Source organism: Centruroides vittatus, unplaced genomic scaffold (genome assembly GCF_030686945.1).
Source record: "Centruroides vittatus isolate TY-2023 unplaced genomic scaffold, ASM3068694v2 contig_18, whole genome shotgun sequence".
Lineage (NCBI taxonomy): Eukaryota > Metazoa > Arthropoda > Arachnida > Scorpiones > Buthidae > Centruroides > Centruroides vittatus.
In genome coordinates, this window is record NW_027121101.1 from 4,396,956 (window position 1) to 4,420,991 (window position 24,036).

The window sequence follows — 24,036 nt, forward strand, 5'->3', positions numbered from 1 at the left end:
CAAACATCTTGGACTAAAAAGAAAAAAAAAAATCACACAAACATCTAAGGAGATAATTAGTATAATCACCTCCACTGACTGGCAAAATTACCAACAGATCCAATGATTTGACAGATTATAAATGATACTGATATTCATCAACATTTTTGTATATTAAACAGTATCTTAACAAGCAGAGTTACAATCCCTTGGGACCACCTAGCATCTCATACCATACAATCCTTAAGGAGGGAGAATCCAAAAGATTATCACGACAATCCAATAGTTGGCTACCTTAGATATGCCCACACAACACATATCAAAGAATCATTATTGGAAAGGAATGAATACGTACATAAAGTGATACATCTGAGCTTGTCTGAAATGTCAATGCCAGAAATATCTACCTCAAGGTGTTTATACCAATTCCATCTCCAAGAGAACATTGGCATTGATCTCTTGGGACATTTTTCTAATTTGCTTATCAGAAATCAATGGATCATGGATGATCTGGGCCATTACATCATCACCCAGACTACAATCACCAGTTGAGTCAAAGCAGCCAATATTCTGATTAACAAAATTATACTGATAAATGGGTTCCATAAAAATTAATTAGAAATTGAGACTGTTCTTCCTTGCTAGGGTCATCCAAGAAGCCCTTCAAATCTTCAATACTGTTCATTGAAGGACTAAGGCTGGATGCATTTTGATGTAGCAAGTGTCTTCATACAAAATGTTCTTAACAAAATTTGCTTAAAACTGTTTTTTCAATGGTTTACAGAAGAGGATCTAACTCATACTGATCAAACAAAGTCATATTTGGCAAAGTCTATTTAAGTCCGTTTTATACACAATTATATAAATTTTTTTATTAAAAAAAAACCCTTTATACACTTACAAAAAACTAAAAACTTTGTGTAAAATCAATTACATAATCAGCTACATCATTTCTATGTCATATATAAAAAATTTCATGAGTTTATTTAAATTAATTCATAAATTTTATTTAAATAAGAAAGAAACTTGTATCATGTTGTAAAATCCAAACTAATTCTATGGCAATATTTTGGTACACTTCCAAAATTTCATGGGCCATCTGAAGATGAAAATTTGCAGTTAGAGAAAAGACGCATCACAGATTGTCAATCCATCAAAATTGACAGAATCGTTATCTCCACATACTCTATGTGGCCAGCAGCAAAGAATACAACAAATAAAAATACGTGAATTGCACGAGGTCCGCCACACAGTCCAAAATGTCCCATACACAATATTGTTAAGCAAACTGACAGTTCTTTGCCTCCCCCATGGCATCAACTGACTGCAAAGGGTTAATCAAATGTAATGCAGGTCAAAAATTGGAAGGATTGTGTATGGAACACAATCGCAATCATTTAAGGCGTGAATTTGTCTTTGTGTTATTAGAGGAAGAATAAGATGTAAATGAATGAAGTCTTGATGGTTATCATATTCCAAGTCGACATTATCGGTTCAGGCACTCTGTTTTCTTACACACACTATACAATCTGTATCTTTCGGCATTAGTCATTTTGGGCTTTTCTGACTCCTTTAAAATTTTTTATTCCAATGATATACACACCTTACATTTTTGTTCATATTTCTTTTGCAATTTCTTTGGCATTACAAACATTTCCTTCGACTCACACACTTATCAACTTATAACTTTAAAATTTCTATTTTATCAATTATTATTGTTAAATAATATTGTAAAGCCTGTCATTCTGTACAAACCAACACTAATTTTAACATCCTATCTTCCTATCTCTTTGTGATCCAAAGTTTCACTGCCTAAACTTTGCATGGCATTGCCATTTTCAGCGTTCATATGCAACCACTACCCCTCCCCACACAGCCTGACTACCCAACATTTTAAATAGACATAAACCTTCTATCCAACAAAATGTAAATTGTTATATCTTGTAAACTATAAATGATGATCTATAATGACAATATCTTGCCATTCTTTTGGTTGCCAAAAGAATAAAAAAGGAGTAAATTTGGCACAAAGTAGCCAAACCTAGCATCACTGTATGCACCATGATATGCAAACTTCTGTGTGTTTGCATGGAACCACATCCATTTAAAGGGGTGAGCATTCTTAAACTTTAACTACTATTTTCTGAGTATAGTAGAATGGTCCACTAAAACCAGATATTTAAATTGGTCTACAAATCTGAGGCTGAACCAGTCTTTGCTTACTAGAAGAAAATCCATTCTACTCAAAATAGAACATTTATTACAATACCACTTTGCTTTTTACACTTTTCAATGTAAATAATAAAATCATTATTGAAAATAGATTATTTCTTGGGGGCTGTGAAGGTAACTTACAGTTCAATTTAAAGAATTCTGGTAAAATTTTTGTTTCCTTTATCTCATGAAGATTAATGTTGTGGCAATGGTATTTTGCCAGGGCAATGGGCAAAATCCACTTAAAATGATAAAGAGAATTATTGCATTAAGATAAGTCAATCATATATTAATTTTTAAAAATTTTTAAATATTTAATAAGTGAAATAAAAGATTAAAATTACAAAAAAAAATTCTATTTTATTAAATAACTTGAAATTAACAAATTTCATAAATTTTTCTTAACTTTATAATAAAATATATAAATTTTTGTTATAGTTCTACAATAAAATAAATAGAATAAGTTGATTTAAACATACATCATCTTCAGGATCTGGATAAGGCCTAGCACAAATGCAGTATTTGCCACAAAAGTTCTGATTATATTTGTTATTAATATTTGTTGGCTCTTTATCCTTTGAAAAGAGTAAGAAGTTAGACATGTTTAAATTTATTTATATTCAAATTAAAAAAAAAATGCTTACTGGATACAGACGACAACGGCTATTCGGAAATCTACTGTTGCCACAATCACAACGAAATTTCCTGTTGAAATAAAATCATTAGTAACTTGAGATTTAATATAAATAAAAGGAAACATAGAAATTATCACTGATAATAAAAAACAATATATTTTAAAATGTTTCCAATTTTTTTCTCAAATCAAACTATTAAAAAGAAATGTTTGAAATTTATTGTTTTATTTCAGTTCTACTCTTATAAAATTTCCAAAAACTTTTATATAAATAGTCTATAACAGGGATGAGCAACACGCGGCCCGCGAGCCACTTGCGGCCCGTTAAACATGTTTATGATGCCCGCCAAGCATTTCTAAAATTGAATTTATTTTATCGACTTTCTCCCATCAATATAATGTTATAAAATTAATTATAATAAAATGGTAGTACATACTAAACCGAAACAATTTTTTGAACTGAATATGGCGACGTGGTTTTTAATACCGAAGTACGTTGGCTTAGTAGAGGTGCAATGCTAAAAAGAGTATACAACTTAAAAAGCGAAATACAATTGTTCTTGGATATGAAGGGATATGCCTTTCCTCATTTTGGTAATAAAGAAGGATGTGCGATTTTCGGTTTTTTATCGACATGACTCAGCATCTGAATGATCTTAATGTGGAACTTCAAGGCAAAGGACAGTTTATTCACAATTTGTACGATAAAATTCAGGGCTTTGAGCGCAAATTAAAATTGTGGAAACAGCATCTTTTGCAGAATAATGTGTCTCACTTTCCACATTTAGAAAAAGAAAACGTTACTTCTTCTCAAAAATATGCACAATATATAGACATTTTAATCAACGAATTTCAATTACGATTCCAAATGTTCAAAGCTGAGAAGACAGCGGTTTCCATGAAAATGTTTTCCTTGCCATTTCATATCGATGTGGATACAGTTTCCGAAGACTTTCAAATGGAAGTGATTGACATGCAGAATAATACCGATTTAAAAAATGTATTTTTCTCAGTAAACATCAAAAATTTTTATAAATCTTATGTGAGCCCTGAGAAATTTCCGCTTTTGACAAAAAATGCAAAGCAAATGATGTCTCTGTTCGGAAGTATGTATGTTTGCGAACAATTATTTTCAACCATAAAATTAATCAAAAATGACCACCGATCAAGACTGAGTGATGCATGATTAAAAAGCTGCGTACGTGTAGCTACCTCATCAATTCCGGCCGATATTGATCAGCTTGTATCGAAAAAACAGTGCCAAATTTCTCATTAAAAATTTCAAGTAAATTCGTTTTTCTGTTCTTTTCTTGTTTGTTTTTATTTTGCATTAAAGTTTGTATATGAAATCTTTACTTTTTTTTAAATTTTATAATTTTTCATTCTAATGTTTATTATAAATAAAGTTTTGTAAATTATTAATAAGTTACTTTATGTGCAACCCGCCAAAAAATTTTAAAATTCAAATTGGCCCGTTGATTAAAAAGGTTGCTCATCCCTGGTCTATAATATTAAAGTTACTTTTATCATCATATACAAGTTACTGTATTTACTTGCATATAAGAAAACGAGGTTTTTATTCATTTATCATTGCTTCAAAAACCTAGGTCGTCCTATATGCACAAGCAAAGGAATTCTTTGCGTTTTTGCAATAATTTTTGTGAACTGTGTATAGTTCTTGCTGCCATTATAGCAGGGTGCTATCGAGGTCAAGGTGAATATTGCTTTCAAAGCAATAATCCAAAAATAGCTAGTCACTTAACAATGATTATAAATGTAGTTATTTCATAGGTGTTAAATTGGTATTTTTAATGAATATTTGCACATTCTGAATCATTTAAAATAAACTTTTTTTAGTTATGCGCATTATAATCTGTTGGTTTTGCTATGTAGTATCAGGTGCGTGGAAAAGCATTTCTCAAGAGCTGATAACAAAGTCATTCAGGAAATACTGCATTTCATATTCACTTGACAAATCAGAGAACAATGCTTTATGGAATGAAAGTGAAAAAGAGGAAAGTTGTAACAAAGATTCAGAGGGCGAGTCCGAGTAGACAAAAGGTGACAGCGTCAAGAAAACATGGTTGTTTGCCTTAATACGTGCATTTGATATTTTATTTGTGATTAAATGAATTAAATTAGAATTGTGTTAACAAATATAATTTTCTTTATTTTGATGTTTAAAGTCACACCTCGTCCTATATGCAAGATTGTCTTATATGTGAGTAAATATAGTATTTAAAAAAAAAAAAAAAAAAAGGAAAAATTTGGAAAGACTGAAAATATTTGAAGAAAGAAAATAGTAGATTAAATAAACTAAAGCAATATATCAAATTTAAAAAATTATTATTTTAAGTTGGAATTATATTCTATTTTATTATTATGTAAAGTAATATCTTAAAAATAATTAATAAAAGAAAATTTTCATTTAGAGATTAAAAAAATTAAATAAAATTTAATCCTAAATTGCAAAACTCTTGGCACCATAACATTGTAAAGACAAATATACACTGCTTTTTCAGCTAGCCAAATGTTTTATTATATGTAAAAATGTTTTTGGTCTTTTTAAGCAAACTTCAGTTATAGAAAATTCTTGAAATGGATCAATGATACAAACATTGTAGTTTAAATTTTAGTTAGCAATAAAATATCAATGTTAAAACATTACTTAAAATTAATCTAAATAAAACTTAATTTGTTTTGTAAATATGTTTTATTTTCTATAACACTATTAGTTTTATGAAAATAGCATAATGATCAAGTAAAACAAAATAAAACTTAAATGGTCAGTTCACCAGTTAAAACCAGCTTGAGGAGAACATTTGCATTATTGTGAAATTCCTTACTGTGATGGCAACAGATAATGTAAATCCCAAGAAAAAACTGGTGGAAGCAGGTTAAAAAATAAAGCTCAGCTAAAATATCTAAATAAAGGAAATTTTTGAAAGTTGTGACATAAGAATAATGGAAACATGTTTGAGAGTAAAACAACATGTGAATAAAGTGCACAATATACAGAGTACAACTACAGAAATGTGACAGGTAAAATTTGACTGTTAATGTCTGGGTCATAATGTTCTTACATAACCTGTGATTTTGGTCAACAGGAAATCTACTACTTGAGCAAGTGATCTCTTATGGGGACTCAGAGTAACAGAACAGAGGATGAATTAGTGAGAAAAATAATCCAGAAGTGATTCATTCAAATACTATATAAATATTAAAAGCAACAAAAGATTTATTTAACACTAGCTGTACCCAGCCATGCATTGCTGTGGCTCAAAATGTATCTATTATAAATGTATAACACTCCCTGTGGGGGAAATTTTGAAAAATCCCTTTTTAGTGTACATTCTCTTGACATACCCTATTAAAACGCAAAAAACCACATCTAAAATAGTGTAATAGAAGCAGAGTTCTTCACGGTAAGACTTAATTTTGTCCCTCTCCCCTGCGGGGGGATTTTGACATCTATATGATATAAAAACACGCGCATATTTGAATGCAACGTTGTCTCAAAATTTCAAAGCAATCAGTTAAGAACTTTCCGAGATTTAAGATTTTGAACAAACTAACATTTACATTTTTATTTATATAGAAGATGAAAGAATTTTACTGCAGATACAAAGGAACAATCAGCAAATAAACCTATCCAGATGTCTCTACCTTGGCAAGAGAGAGTTTATAATTAATTCACATGACAAAAGTTATGGAAGTTACATCTTAAAATGTTGATTAGATTCAGCCTTTATTTGTTCACTTGAGTGGAATATACTCCTTGGGTTTCTTATAATCCATATAGTCCTTGTCCTCATAAATTGTCCTTAGTTTCTTCAGTTCACTTGGATGGTAAATCCAAACAAACACTAACAGCAGGGCCTTGGAAAATGATCTTTTATGAAAAGCCTTTTTGAGGCAACCCTGTTTTAGGCATTGTCACTTCTTTTATATCTTTCCTTTCATCAGATGCATCATGTTGGTTCCTTCTAATCATCCAATCTAACAATTTAAATAACACACTTCCTTCAATGAGTTGCATTCAGAAAGGAAAATGAATCATCTTAGGACACAAAATCGGATAAAATGTTACGAACTTCCTTGTTGAATTTCAAGTCTATATCAATTAGACAGACACACACACACCCACCCACAGGCTTATCACACTGGTGATTATTATTATTTCTTGTTGAAGTTCACAATCTGAGGCTTAGTTAAAATTTTTAGCAAATTTTAATATAAATACAATTATTATTTTATATAAAAACAAGTCCTGGATTCTCACAAGAAGTAGCTTTACATTGTACCTAAAAATTCCTTCACTAATGAAGAAACTTTTAGCAGAAAAGCTTCACAGAAAAAGGCTTCAAGCTTTTCTGTGAAAATGCTTCTTTTCCAGATTTATTATCATGGTATAGTTGTATGCCATAATTTTAAGTTAGAATATTCTAGTTTGTATCTTCTGTCCTCGACTCTTGTCTTTTCCCATTTCTGGAATCTTCTTTTGTCCTCAATTTCTACTTCTTGGTTGATGATTGATGTTCTGAACTGTTCCATGGGGAGAGAAAATGCCTAAGGGCCTAAAGAGGAGAGGTAATGGTTTTTGGACCGAGAAGTAGCCTTCAGACTGGACAAGACAGTGGAGAGGAGAGGTTGATCCTGACCATAGCAAGAAACTTAAGAATTTCTTGAAGGCTTCATGCAACAAGAATCCTGAGGCTTCAATTAATTGTTCAGGAAGATAGTTCCCTTTGATTTCTGATAAAAAGGATTTGTTAACCAGTTGTTTGCAAGGTACTACCATTGGAGAAACTGGTTTTAGTTAAACTGTTGCACTGTACTCCAGTTGGAGTAAGTGTCAATTTTTTTTTCATAATTAACTAGGTGGTGGCAATTTAAACACTGATTGGCTTTTATCTACATAGACTAAGTCTGTTTAATGAATAAGATATTTGTTACCACCCCATATTTTTAAATTTACCCACAAAACAACTCCTTTCCATGTTAAGTCTATGGGAGACCCTTCTTTTGTTCATTTGACAATAAAATCTTCATTAGCATGCCTGTTGAGCTCTAATTGGTATATTATAGCTAAATGACTATCCTTTAACGAATAAGCATCGACTTGGGTTTGTGGGGTGGGAATTTTCTTGGAAAAAGTTATACCTTCTCGAAGCTACATTGTCAACTACAAATGTAAACAAACAATTATAAATCATTATTCCTATCTATTTTTAGCTTGAACTTAATAAATTTTTATGTATATTTATTCTATTTAACAAATAAGCATGTTTTTTAAACCATCCAGCCATAAATCTTTCAAAAAACAAAGTACTTTCGGTTATCGTGGTACTTCCGTAATACATAAGAAATACATGTATAGTCGTTAATATAATAAAGTAATAATCGCTTATTATAGTCTACTATTAGTACAATAGTGTAAATAACGTATAAATAGAATCAAATACACATCATCTATATAAATAAAAATGTACATGTTCGTTTGTTCCTAATAGCTAATCTCCGAAAGTTCTTCACTGATTGCTTTGAAATTTTGATACAATGTCGCTTTCAAATATGTGCATGTTTTTATATAATATGGATGTCGAAATTCCCCCGTGGGGAGAGGGACAAAATTAAGGCTTACCATGAAGAACTGGGCTTCTATTACACTATTTTAGATGCAGTTTTTTGCGTTTTTGATTGCATTTTAATAGGGTACATCAAGAGAATGTACACTAAGAATGGATTTTCGAAATTCCCCCCTTGCGGGGAAGTGTTATACATTTATAATAGATATATTTTGAGCCACAGCAATGCATGGCAGGTACTGCTAGTCAATAATAAAAGTGTATTGACCTAGATTTAGAAAAGCCACCACCCCCCACGCTGATCAGAATTATAATCTATAGGCCATATTATTTCTCTACATCGATTTAGAAAGCTGCAGTTTTTTTTTATTTGACAGAAAATAGATATATCTAAGTAACATATATAACAAATTAATGGAATATTTATAAAAAACGAATTTTTTAAAAAATATTTTAAAATCTTAAATTTTATTAATTTTTTTAAATGTACATAATATTTTGAAGTTAACAATCGTAAAGTACACTTTACGATTTCATGTGTGTGTACGTGATAGAAACAGATCATATCTATGACAATTTTTAAGTGAGATATCGCAAATTGAAAAACCACTTTAAAAACCACAAAACATCTACGCAACAGTGATTTTGTTTCGAGTTATTGAGACTAACAGCTGACAGGTTAACCTCCCCAAAAAGACAAACAAGAAAATTTCACTGAAAATCATCGAAAGGAATCAACTGAGTACGAGTACCCCCTTTCTTTTCCCTTTCCTTTGTCTATTTTAATTCTCCATTTTATCTCTAGTTATAAGTTAGTTGAAATTGTATTACAAAAAATTTCTTACATTAAACAGGTGCGACTGTGTAAGACGTGGGAATCTTTTTAATTTGTTTCGTCGCATGAGTCCACATGTTGGGTCTTTTTTTTTTCTGTTTTCTTGGACAGAGCTGGGCAAAACACCCTAGAGTTGGCATCTGAATTCTCTTTTTTCTTTTGTGTACTGTGTTATCATTTCTTATTAAATCAATTGTTGTTTTAATTATGTACTGTCTTAATCATTTGTATTTTAATCCTTGTGGCTATTCAATGCAATCACAATGGTGACATTGCTTCATCCAAAACTTCCTGAAGTTGTAGTCTGTGTAAGGTGCACTTTATTCACATATTGAGTCTTACTGTCAAATCTACTTCCAGTATTCTTGTGCCACAACTTTCAAAAGTTTCCTTTATTTAGATGAGCTTTACTTTTCAACCTGGTTCCACCAGTTATTTTTATGGCATTTAAAGTATTTTTCAGTCATAAATAACTTCATAATAGAATAGTTTCATGCTAATTCTATATTCACCTGACAGTCACATTATAGCTTACAGTAAGTCATGCCATATGATAAATGTTTACATATTATTGATCAATCAGTTAAAAAATGGGATATTATTTTGTAAATACTTGATATTTTTAAAATAAAACCTTCAAAAAGGCAAATAGGAAGTGGTCAGATCTCAAATGACCTATTAAAAATATGCAGACTCCTCATAGATTGATAATCTGGTATTGCCATTCTCTATTGTAAATCTAGGTGACAAAATGATGATAGCATAAGTCCAAAATGATCCAATAAATTTATTCAAAATTTATGATGTCCATAGTTCTCATCATGGACACTATGTCAAATTTCATTCCTTGGAGATATTAATTAAGACCCCTCTGAAACATATGTAAGTAGTTTAGTAAAGCTACTGATCAAAGAATTCAAGAGAAGAGAAGAGTTGAATTATGTTAGTTCTCAACTACTATCTCAACACTTACCAACTAGATTGGATTGGATTGGATTGGATTAGATTGACGGTATAAGGAAATGCAACACTTGGTTTCCCAACTTAAGTTTTGTTTGCATAATCTCATAGTATATCATCATATGAATAATGAATGCAACTGCATCCCACGAATTAAATATTTTAGTCGTATGTATAGAAAATTATTTAGGGTTTACAGATTTGGTGATACTCAAAAGGTCATATGTCAAAAAATTTGATTTTGATTTTATTGTATTGTTGTAATCAAAATACCAAGTTTTAGTGTCATGTAAAAGATCATAAGGAATCAATAGAAATGAAGAAACTCTCTCCTTGATAATAAGACGTGTGAATAAAATCAAAACTTTTTTGGGCTCTCCTAGAAACTTTCACTTTTTGACATACAACCTATTGCAGTATCAATGATGTACAGTACAACCTTTGGTAATTTTGAGAATAGGTATGTATTTATGTGCCTTTGGTGGTTTGATAAAAAAAACTTTTAATGGCAGATAAATAGATCTGCAGCATGGAAAAGAATTCTCTCATTTTTTAAAAGATGCTTTTGATAAGTTTAGATAAATGAAAAGCTGTTGAATGAGTTAATATTGCAAGTTAAAATTAACAGATAATCTGCATCTGTTTTCAAATTTACTTTTAAACACAGATAAATTCCAGGCTATTCATATGAAATTATAACACAACTATCTAAAATAAAATTTTATGAAATAAATTTTAATAAATAAATAAATATTAAATACCTTTTAGTATAGAGTTCATATAACTCATGTTCTCCATGACATGCATAACTGCAAGCTAAACAAATTCCAGCTGGTTCAGTATCAGGAGTGGAGCAAGTTCGGCATGCATACAATGCTTGGCGCTTGATATAACCCTATTTTCAAATAAAAGTATTTTTAATAAATCTTCATGATAAATTTTAATTACGTAAAAATTAGCTTAAATCTCTCACAAACAAAATAGTAAAAGTGCTTTAAAATCTCCTTTAAAAATTTTTTTAAAAAGTCTGTAAAAATTAAGTGCCAGAATATATAAATTATTAATAATTCAGATAAAGATTTAAAATCCAATTTTTAAACATTCATTTAATTATACATATCAAGATGATTTAGCCCTTAACAAGTTGCAGTGGAGCACTCCATTGCAACAATTAAGTTTTTCACCATATTTCTGAGACTGAAAAAGACTGCAAATTAAGGCAAATTCCAGCAGATAATTTCTGAAAAAAACGACATCTTAACATTAAAACTAACATTTTTCTAATCTCTTTGTAAATTTTTTTTTTTCCTTTCTGTAAAAAGCAAAAATTTTACTTTAAATTATAGGTTTTAAATAGTATTCTCAATTAGCTAATAATATAACATTAGGTTGATGTCTCTAAATAAGCAAACTAATTAAAAATGTTCTTTGAAATGAAAAAATAAATTTGCAATTCCAGCTAAATAGTGTCAAACTCTATTTATGTTTCTCAGTTGTGTGTGTTTTGCAATGATGTATTAAATATTTTCAGCATGATATTTTCTCCATTACAAAACATTTCAGTTATATGTTTATTTCATTTACAGTAATACCTCGGTTTTCGTCAATTTTTTTTTTTTCGCAAAAAATTTGTCTCGGTTTTCATCCGAGTGCCTAAGTGACCTCGATGCTAATTTTGTGAAAACAAAGGGCAACCCACACATTTTCTGGCTCAGTGTGGCATTATTTCTTGTTCTGTGAGCATTACCCGCAATGGCCCACTATTGGCCAACGTTTCCGTTCTCTGAACACTGGGAGTTCGGTTGTGGGTTCGCACTTCGCCAGGATGGGCTGGTCACGTGCAGTTTTCTGGGTTTTCTCTATGTCTGTTAACGCCTGAATAGGGGCCAATTACTCTTAAACAGACCTCCTGGAAAGCATTATTCCCCGTGACACGACCATCATAAACACATATAACTACTATTACATGACAATTACGTCACACTTTACCACAAGGCAATATAGGCTAGAAGTTTATGTCCAATTAGCTTCTACAAGACAAGACATTAACCCATGCATCTAACAAAACAATTCCATTGCTTTCCTTTAGATTATTATGTTACTTTTATGTTAATTTCTTATTGCTTTTAGTATTTAATGCTATATTAATTCTCTACAAAATGTGTTTTTGGTATGTATTTTGGAGTGTCTAGAACGAATTAATTGGATTTACATTGATTCATATGGAAGTAATTGCCTCGGTTTTTGTCAGTTTCGAATTTCGCCAATTGTTTTCAGATGGATTATTGATGAAAATCGAGGTTTCACTGTACATGATTTTACACTTAATTATCATATTTTTCAGTACTATACACCATTTCCCCCTCACTTATGCATATTCACTTTGAAATAAAAAATTTAGAGCAATTATTTAAAAAAGTGAAAAAGAGACAACTGAGATTGGGTGATTCCCCTCAGAAAACTGATTGTCAGTTTTCTTCCATTTGATATTTGTTTTCAGCCATCCACTGTTAAATAATGTTTTTAATTAGCTGTCATGAGCAATTTTCTCTGCTTAGACATCAGGAGTTAAGTAAATTATACCCTCACAAAAATATTAAAATATGCATGTTCAGATGCAATATCAAATAACTACATGATGATGGTGACTGTTGTTATGTCACAATTTAATAATAAAATTATATATTCCTTGAAATTACAATCATGTAGTCATTCATTCCAATCTCACTTTGAATATCAAATGTGAGAATGAGCTGTACTCATCCTCAACTGACAATATTCGTGTGAGAAAAGTAAGGAGAGGAGGAGTGGCATGAATGATATTTCTGAATTCCATCCTAAATGATATTTGATATGGTACAATATACAGGGTGTATCAATACAGTGGTTACAAACTTTCAGGAGAGATAGAGTACACCTAGACGATAGGAAATCATATAGCAATGCATGGTTGGAAACACTTTCCTGGTGCAGTAGTGACAACACAATGGTGAGATACAATAATGATCGGGTAAGGTGGTCTGGTGCATTGGCCCGCTCAATTGCCAGACCTCACTTGCCTTGACTACTTCCTCTGGGGGTATGTCAAGGCATTGGTGTACGAAACTCCCATTAACAGTGCTGAGGAACTTGTTGCATGCATTGTGGCAGCTGCTGGGAAAGTCCAGGACACGCCTGGTATTTTCAACAATGTCAGATCTTCAATGTGCCAGAGATGTGAGGCCTGCATCATGGCCCAGGGTTGTAATTTCAAACACCTTCTTTGATTTTTGCTGTACTAAAAATAATAAACATGTTTTCTCATCCTGTTCATGATGTCCTTCCTTTCTTGTGTTTTGTGTCATCACTACCATGCCAGGAAAGTTTTCCCGACCATGCATTGCTATGTGATTTCCCATCATCTAGGTGTACTCTATATCTCCTGAAAGTTTGTAACCGCTGTACTGATACACCCTGTATAAATAACTTGGTTAGCATTTTTGTTTAACTTAGTTTTACTTTTCTGGCTGTTATATGTATACATAACAAGAGAAAGTACTGTACTAAATTGTGTCAAATTTGACCCTCTGAAGTATTTGTAAATCTCCACATTTTCAGACCCTTGAACCCAAAAAAGTAAAAAAAGTTCCATGAACATGCACATCTATTTTGTTTAATATCTTGACATGGAGTAAAGATTAAAAAATGAAATTTAGCACTAGGGTTTTTCATTTCCCAGTCCTTTGCTTGTCCCAGGATTTTGAGAAAAAAGTGATCTGTTTCCCAAGACTCTGAGAAATCCTGGGATCTAATTAATTATTTTTAAAATATAAAATAAATCTTGAAATCAAATGATAAGTTACTTAAAAAATGAATAATTATAACACATTCTGCAACTTCCAAAATATTATTAATAATGCTGTGCAAGATATATATTAAAAATTACCTATGAATTATGTAGAAATTTTCACAAATAGAAAAAAAATTTACTAAAGTTTGTTGGAAACTGCTTAAACAAACAAAATACAAAAATAAAAAAATGCATTTAAAATGTGTTGAAAATTTAAAAAAAAAAATGAACTTAGATCAAACTTCTAACTTAGAAGGTAATTTTCGTTTTTTAAATAAACATAAAACAAATTATCATAAATTTTTATAATAAGATTTTAAAAAGCAAAGATGGTCGATACTCCAATCACTCAATGTGATTCTTATTTTACTAAAGAAAAGGCCTGCTACCGAGAATGTCCTCTCTGATTCACTTGATGTGGGTGGAATCACCTTTAAATGCATTTAAGAGAAGACAGATAATGTGTTTTCTCACCTGTAACCTCAAAGATTTCTAGTTCGTTTTTGAGATGTATTGCTCTCAAGTATTCTTGATTTGTCTACCTTGGCTGCTTTAATAATTGCATCAAGCTTATAGCCCAATAATTCAGCAGTTCGTTTGGCTTTAATAATCAAGTTTATGAAGAAAAACTTCATACTTGTATACTTCATACTCATTTGTATCCTTGTCCAATTTGCAAAACCTGGCATAATGCAGTTATTGAAGCTACTGGTCATGGTTAAAAATTAAGACAGCATAAGTGCAATTATTCAAGCTATTACAGGTTCTGACAAGTAAAGAATTTTCAGTCCTGCCACAAATAGGCTACATATTGATTATTAACAATCTGTGACATGCCATAACAAGCAAAAATTTAAAAAACAAATAAGCAGGCTTAAAATTAATAAATACAAATATATTCTGACAATTTATGAGTTAATTATACTTTCTATTTGCAAAATTTCTTCAACCTTAACACAAAAAAAGTGAACTTTTAAGAAATTTGCAATTTCCCAGGACTCATCCTGGGAAATTGCAAATTTCTTGGTTAACCCAGAATTTTCTGGGTTAAAAAACTGCCAAGATCCTATTATCAAAACCCTATTTTGCACAGTAGCTTGCATATAAGAAGCATTGATGCTATTAAATTTCAGTGGTTAAAGGCCAAGGGGGTGGGAAATTAGATGAGTGTCACAAGTCATATCTGAAGAGAAGTCTAACTTTATAAATGCTAATAACAAGAAATCTTCATTATGTTTTATAAAACTCATCACTATCCTCAAAATTAAGCTTTTTGCCATTTTATAATTAATAATATAAAAAGTTTTTTAAACAAATTTCATAACAGATGGTGTCACATGCAATTTTATTTACTGATTAAAAACTAGCATTTATATTATCAAATAAAATCTCATAACAGCTAGGAAAGTCATGCAACTCATTGTTAGATTTTTTTTTATGATCAATTTTTGTACTACAGATTTTTTAATATAGCATAGTTCCAGGAGGGTCACTAGTACTCTACTCTCATCTCATTTCCCAGACAGATAAAGGAGTAATAATTATAATAATTTTGAGAATTAATCTGTCATAGGATACTTATTTTACTTAATATAAAAATGACAAAAATTCACTTTGCAAATGTGATGTATAATGAATATTATTAAGCTTTAGTTAAGCTTTCAATTAAACATTCTTTACTTGAATGAATAAATAAAAGTTATTTTTTTTTTAAATTTTTATTTTTTATTTTAATTCTTGCATGTCTTCTTTACCATAGATTCTCAAAGATTACATGTGGAGACCTCACGAAAAACTTCAGATTATTATTATTATATTTTTTTTTGGCCATTCAAAAGGGGATATTTACAGAGGTAAAATCTTGATTCAATTGAAGACCTCAATCAAGGAATTGACACCAAAAATACCCATCTTAAGTATATATATTTTTTTATTCATTCCATCCTGTAGACACCAAAAAGACTTTTTCAGTTCCATTGTGGGTTTGGCCGGTTCACAATATAGTGGCTGACTGTTGGAGATGAGACCTAATACAGGAAATACTCGTTAGTTCAAAATTCAAGAGATAAAATAATCACAACTTCAAATTATAAAGTTTCAAATTATCCAAGATTTACATATTTCTGTACAATATGTCAAATGCAGTGTAACCAATGTAATTTATTAAGCAAACAGGATACATATATAGAACACTACTTTCTTTAATTAATATTTATTAATAATATAAATAAACTGCAGGTAAACAGCACACATCTGGTGAGAACCTCACAGATTGCCAGATAAGTTTTATAAAAAGTAAAGCAAAATTCTCAAAATTAAACAGAATGTGGATTAGCAATACTGTAATTTATTAGTAAACATGCATGATTGTTAAGTGTGATGTCTACCTCTAAAGATAGATACATGTTTGTATATGTTGATATATGATGAACTTCTAAAGATTAATAATAAAAAAAAATCACTTTCAACCCTTTCCAAACTGTTTTCACCCCAGCAGTTTATTAGTTTTTCTCACCAACATTTTTGGACATCTTTAATGTCTATTATCAGGCAACCTTTACATGGAAACTCACAAGTTAAATTCCAAAAAAAATATATATATAAAATTCCAAAAATTTTTTATATGTAATCTCTAAATTGACAAACAAAAATTATAAAAAAGAATACATTCAAGTTTAAAATAACATGCTACTGACGAAATAAAATTGGAACAATTTGAAATACGTGTTGCATCACAGTCATTTATCAGTTTAAAAACACATCTAAGTTCTATTTCTTGATAAGAAAAACATTGTACAATTTTAAAATGTTTATAGTAATCATAAAGAATTAAAACATTGCAAGTATACACTATCATATATACTAAAGATAATAAACAAAGCTCTACAATATATAAAGCACAAAAAGAGCATACATATCATCAGGACCCTTTTAGTTTCTTTATACCCACCTCATAATATAACCTCCATGCATTGCATAGGTCCTCATCATCTCTGAAATTGATGTACCTTCCCAGTTTAGGTGACTTATAGATTTCCATTTTTTCTAATATTCATTAGGTCCTCAATGTTACAAATGGGACAAATAATTCTAGTTCTCTCCCATTTAACATTTATGTCCTCATGTTTCAATACAAACCTCGAACCTCGCCAACACTGTAGATTTTAGATATATTTCAACCATGTATCTAAGTTATTTGATTCTGGCACCCAAATTTCTGGATGTTAACCCCAACACATACTCTTTCAATATCAAATTTCCTGTTGTCTGTGGGTACCTTATATATGCCAGGTCTCCATTCAGGGCTCATTGGATCCTTATCACTCTGGAACATCTAGAACACAATGGAAATCCTCTTATAACAAATTCTGTCTCCAGTCCATGCCACTAATTTATTATGTATAGCCTTCAATCTCGCATTATATCTGGCCACTTTCAATGGTTCCTTCTTATCCCTCTCCTCTTTCTCCATTGTGAATCAGCCTCATAAGCCTCTATCAGATCCTCTATCATCTTTTTTCAATATCCATGGTGGCATGCCACCTTAATATATGTCAACTGTATTGATACAGCTTGAGAAATGTGTGTAGGCATGTCTTATTAACGTTTAGAATACAGTGAACTTATAAAAACAGGTCACATGATGAGGTATATAAAACCAGCAGTAACCAGGTTTTACATATATGTTCATTTTTATCTCTCCCTTATCCAGTGAAATCAGTAAGTCTAGAAATGCACAGATTGGCTGCTCTCCTGCTCCAACTCCAATGTGAGGCCATATGGATTTTCATTGATCTCGGCAAGAATATGTCCAAGTTTGGCATTCTTTTCATCACTAACAAATTGTGATGTCACTTGTGTACATACAGTTTGTTATTAAAACTTGGGTATTACACAACTTCTAAAGTTCTCAAAACCATATCACAACATTCTAGAGAGAGGACTCAGAAAACAAAAGTGAGAAAAATAATAAACTGCTGGTGTAAAAAAGTTTGAATGTAGTTTCTTCAAGAAATTCCAGTTAGAATACATTTATATTTGAATATAAAAAGAAAGGATGGTAATGGGGGAAACATGGACTAATATGAATATGTTATATAGAATTAGATGAAAAATATGTCTAAGGAATACTATATTACAGGGATAACAATAATAATAAAAATTTCTTTTATTGTATCAGTAAACAATTTTTGAATTGTAATAAATGTGCTAGATATTTTCTGAAGAAAGGTCTCTCTTTACCTGAGAAAAGTATCAATATAATAAATTTTGCATTCAGTCAAAAATATATTGAGTAAGAAACTCTTGTTTAATTAAAATAAAATGTATGATTAAGCTGACGATAATTGCTTCATGCCAAAATGACATGGGGGAGCCACAGCTGATAAATACAGGCCCTCTTTTATTGAAATTTTGTCAAGAAACATAAATGAGCATTTTTAAAAATTTGTTAGTACATTATTAGTGATATTGATTTGGTGGTGTAAAAAAAATAATGCATATTTTTCTAAATTTTATTTTCAAAAGTCTAATAATGAAAAAATGTTATTTTTATTGCATTATGATATCAAATTTAATAGTCAGGTCAGTGCAGAATGTTTTCCAGGATCAAACCAAGCATATTTTTCAGATGAAGTTATTTTGTTCAATAAGTTCCTGGTCACTCACAATTTTATCACAATATGATAGGTGTACATTTTATAATTCTCAACTTTTTAATAATTAACATTGCTTTCATTGCTTCAATATTAATCTTAACTTCTCTTTTGAACACAGGGAATTCACAAATGAAATTATTCTTTCTATAGAAGCTGTAATTTCTAGCAAATAAAGCTAACTTTAAAAAAAAAATATTTTCATTTTCCCAAAAGGACACCATGGCAAAGCCCAGGCACTCAACAAAACAAAACATTAAACACAAAACCACAATAAATACACAAATCCAAGAACAAACAATACTATTAACAAATTACACTAAGTATTGCATCAAAAATCAATATTGACAAGTCCAAGATGATTTTGATAATTATCTATTTCTTTTAAATGGTTTGGTACAGTTCCAAATCAAAATGGAAGACATTTTGATTTGGAACTGTACCAAACTGTACTGTTAATTAATAAACACTGATCAATATTCAATTTGAATTTTGGTAGGATAAAAATCTTGTCTGTATGACATTAAACCTGTCAAATCTATAAATATTATACAGTAAATATACGTTATTGATAGAGACACTATTATGTAGCCAATACTTTGCAAACAATAAAAGTGATCTCTTGATATGTAATATTTTTATTGTATTCATTTTTGCTTGAGTACAGATGAATAACCAAAGAATAAGCATCCACATCCAAAAGTATTCTTAGAAACTTTTTGAAATTCTTAGTCTATAATCTATATAGAACATATTGTGAGGGTTTTCCCAAATATTGATACCAATAATGTTTTATAAAGATATTTTAAAACTGAAGAATTAATATAAAAGTTAAAATTGTGATGAAAAAAAAAAACAAATAATTTATATGAGTGGACAAAGTCAAATTTTGATCCATATAATCAAAAATATTTCACATAAGTAACTTTTTTTTAAATAAGGTCCGTTTTTTAATAAGAAGAAAAATACTGTAAATATCATTAAAATATATTTATTTCCATATTCTACATACTTTTATCTACTTTTCTACATAATTTCCATTTTGTTTAAACATTTGTCATACCGCTCAACAATTTTTTGAATTCCGACTTCAAAGAAATCTGCCGCCTGTGAAGAAGCCCAATCCACTTCTGCAGTTTTCACTTCTTCTTCGTCGTTGAAATGTTGACCACCAAGGCACTCCTTTAAGTATCGAAACAAGTGAAAATCACTGGGTGCAAGGTCTGGACTGTGTGGATAATCGTATCGAGTCAAAACGATAAAGCACTGTTTAATCTTTTTGTTTTGTGATCGTCAGAAAGCAGTTTTGGAACGCACCGACAAAACAATTTTCGATAATTCAGTTTCTCCGAAACAATGGTATACAAAACTGATCTTGAAATCTATGGAAATTCAATTGATAACGTTGAAATTGTGAATTGTCGGTCCTCTCAAATTTTGTTATCAACATCACGAATCAAATCTTCAGAAATCAGAGAAGGTCGGCCAGGGCGTGGCTCATCGTGCACATTAACTCGCCCATCCTTGAACATTCTTACCCATTTTCGAACATTCACTCATAGCATTATCACCGTAAACTTCACAAATCTGACGGTGAATTTCCGCTGCTGCCAAGTTTCTTGCATTCAAGAATCGAATAACAGATCGTATCTCGCAGTCGGCGGGAGACTCAATTTTCTTAAACATTTTAAACTTCTACAGCTCAGCATACAGACAGACGATATGGCTGTAAATGGCGTCAAAATGTGCACCAAGCATGCTCGGAGCAGAAGCGCATGCATACCGCCGTGATTGCGCATTATTCTCACTTTCATTCACAAATGGACCTTATTTAAAAAATAGCCCTCGTAAAAATAATTTTTCTTGTTCATCAGAGTTTATTCATTTTAAAGTAGAGTAAAGGTTCAATAATCTAAGCAAATTATTTAAATTGTCTTCCACTATAGTTTTATTTTTACCAGAAATAGACAGAATAATATTGTCCACATACAAGAGTAAAGACTGCCTTAAAGCAAAATTAAAAATATCATTAATAAAAATATTAAAAAGTAAAAGGTCCCAACATCAATCCCTGGGGAAGATCAATATGCAATATAAAAAATCCATAATCATCATCAATCCTTACTGCATGATTATGATTTTAAATGTAATCCAGTACATAATTGTCCAGAGGACACCATCTTAGCCCAAAAGCACAAAGTTTATCCTTTAAAGCACTCAAATCAACAGAATCAAATGCTATAAATACAGTTAAAAACATGTCCGAGTTATTCAAAGATGAAATTAAATGATGACTAAACAAAGTTAAAGCATCAGTAGTAGATAATTATTTTTTAAAATTAAACTGACTATTGTTAAACAAATTAAACTTTTAAAAAAAATTCATTAATTCTATCAAATTATTAAAATCAAGATTATTTAAATTCAAGATCCTTTGAATTCATTTCAATAAATATTTTTGACAGCTATATTGATTTTTTCTTCATTCCATTTCTCAAAGTATATTCTGCTTTGATAAGAATCATTCATTTGGATGGATACTGCTAAAGAAGATTCCTGGATAGCAAGAAAAAGAATAGTTTTAGCAAATTTAAACAACATATTACACAAACAGAAACATGGAATTCAATTATTTGATCAATGGGCACTAATAAAAACAATAATAAAACACTAAGAAATGGAATGAAGATAAAAAATCAATATAGATGACAGAAGAGTCAAAATATTTTATAACAAATTACAAGTTCAGATTACAATATACAAACTAAAAAGCCATTTTTGATTTTCAAAAAACAAGACAAAAATGAAAAGTTTACTAAAATGGCAGGACAGCCAGGACAAAGCAAAAAATGGTACTGTTCCACTCAAAACATCATACATAGTCACAGCTTATGTTTCATTGACTTCACAATTAATTTCTTTGCATTATTTTTTCTCTGGGTAATGTGATGATGATGATAAATTATTAAATAAATTTTTCTACTTAAAAAGTATCAAATAACAAATATGATGAAAGATATCAAATCATTAAAAATTCAAAATAATAATGCATAAAACTATCAAAAAATAACTTAATTTTTGAAAGTTGCAGAGTTCAATTGTTGTTGTTTGAAGATGCTACTTCTTGCTGTTAGTGAATTACTAAAGTTTCAAGTTAGTTGCTGCAAAATTACAAGTATTTGCAGCAAGTAACTGGAAACATATTTTGTTTGAGATTACATCTTCCACAATTGTTAGAATGTTTTAATATTGTGTTTTGTCTGATTATATGTAATTTTCTAAAGTTCTTAATCTTAGTGATGATGAACCAACTGTATTTGACAATGTTGAGGAAGAAAATTGAGTCTGGCACAAATCACAGTTATCAGATGTTCCAGACAATATAAAATTGCTTTTGAATTTTAAAAGGACGATCAAGATTTGAGTATAATGGCAGACCCACAGTCTTCCATTCCACCTTGGCAAAAGAAATCTGCTACATTAATATTATAAAAATGCTTTACACATACAGACTAGTTGTTCTTCAACCTGGAAAAATATTGATATCAACATTTTTATATACTCGACAGTTTTCAATTATTTGTAACTTCTGATATACTTCTACAAATAATTCTGTTTACAAACCAGAAAACTGAGTATACAGTAATTATCTGACACACCAATGAAAACTATCTGACATAATATAAATCCAATTATTTTTGGATTTCTTACTGTAAGACATCTGAAACTCAAGAACACAAGTTACAAAGTTTTGTTGAAGCTCTTTAAAATTCTCTTATTTTCAGAGCTACTATGAGATCAGGGCTCATTGGATCCTTATCACTCTGGAACATCTAGAACACAATGGAAGTCCTCTTATAACAAATTCTGTCCCCAGTCCATGCCACTAATTTATTATGTATAGCCTTCAATCTTGCCTTAATTTCTTCACATTATTTTAAATTGTAGACTTAAAATAACACATGGATGGATGCAAAAAATATATTTTTGTTGTAACTGTTCTCTTTGAAATATATTTCATTTATGATTTACAAACGGAAAGTTTATTATTATTCAAACCCACTTATAAAAGAATGATTTAGTTAATTCATTAGAGGAGTTAAAAAAGATCATTCAAGTGTCTTTTGGGGCAAGTTAAGCAATGTATTTTATCATCAGATCTATATGAACTGTTACTCTAAAAATGCCACCAAGGTATTCACTTAAACAGACTGCTCTACTATCTGGTGCTCTATTAATAAGAGTCCTGCTAATGTAAAACAGAGAAGAAAAGTGGAAACTTTCATTCTTTTAAGAACATCATGTGACTTTACCATTTTATCCCTGTATTCTTTTATGTTTCTTTATACCTTATTTAGTTATTTATTTCTGCTTAATTCTTCACTAGGTTTGTTAAATTTAACATACACTTGTAATTCCATTTGATGTTTGTGATATTTTTTTGTTTTTACTTTTCACTAGGTTTATTAAACTGTAATTTCGTTTGATGTTTATTTCTGTATTTATTTTATTTTATTTAAATTGTATAAGTTTAAAAATCCCAATTTTTGTAGTACCATGACGTCATAAGATTTGAAGCTCGAAATTTCAAATCTTATATTCTAATTGACGTTGGAAATTACGTTTAACCTGAAAAAGGCCATTTAAAATTGGCTGAAAACTTTAGTTCGTTTAATTAAAAATCACCGAACATTTCATTGTGGTTCAAATGAGAATGAATTAATGGTCATTAAATCGTCCTTTATTGTAATACGTACTTGGGAATATGTGCAATTTTGATCATCACTGCCTCCTAATACTGCATTAGCATCTTCTTCTAACTCTTGCTCTTCCTCTAAAACGTCCAGCATAGTAATTCCGCTATCATCTGTATGTACATTAACCAATACTTTTGACTCAGATTCATCTCGGTTATCCGCCATCTTCCGTAAATCGCGCCCGAATATACAACGCCACGTAGTGGTAATGATTATTTATAAATAAAATCATAAAAAGCGTAATGAATGAATATATGCAAAAAATATATTTTCGTTGTAACTGTTCTCTTCGAAATATATTTCATTTACGATTTACAAACGGAAAGTTTATTATTATTCAAACTCACTTATAAAAGAATGATTTAGTTAATTCGTTAGAGGAGTTAAAAAAAAAAAAGTGAAATTCGTGAAATAAAATACATATTATAAAGATAAAAATCTCATGAGCATTCTGTGAATCATATTAGTTTCGGCACGTACTTTAAAAAATAAATACATAAACAATTTTTGAATTTTTAATAATAAAATAATAATAATAATAATAATTAATTTAAAACAGTTTATTTATTTATTTTTATTTTTTAA

The 24,036-nt window shown here is 30.2% G+C and overlaps 1 protein-coding gene across 1 annotated transcript in view; it reads right to left on the bottom strand.

The window, feature by feature from the left end:
- The window catches only part of LOC136969585 (putative E3 ubiquitin-protein ligase UBR7), a 51,329-nt gene extending 27,679 nt beyond the window's left edge, over positions 1–23,650 (bottom strand). The window contains exons 1-4 of the mRNA XM_067263809.1: positions 23,452–23,650; positions 10,972–11,105; positions 2,838–2,898; positions 2,673–2,768 (exon numbers count right to left, since the gene is read on the bottom strand). Of these exons, the coding sequence (XP_067119910.1) occupies positions 2,673–2,768; positions 2,838–2,898; positions 10,972–11,105; positions 23,452–23,616 (456 nt within the window). The 5' untranslated portion in view covers positions 23,617–23,650. The remainder of the gene's footprint in view (positions 1–2,672; positions 2,769–2,837; positions 2,899–10,971; positions 11,106–23,451) is intronic.
- Positions 23,651–24,036: the final 386 nt, after the last annotated feature.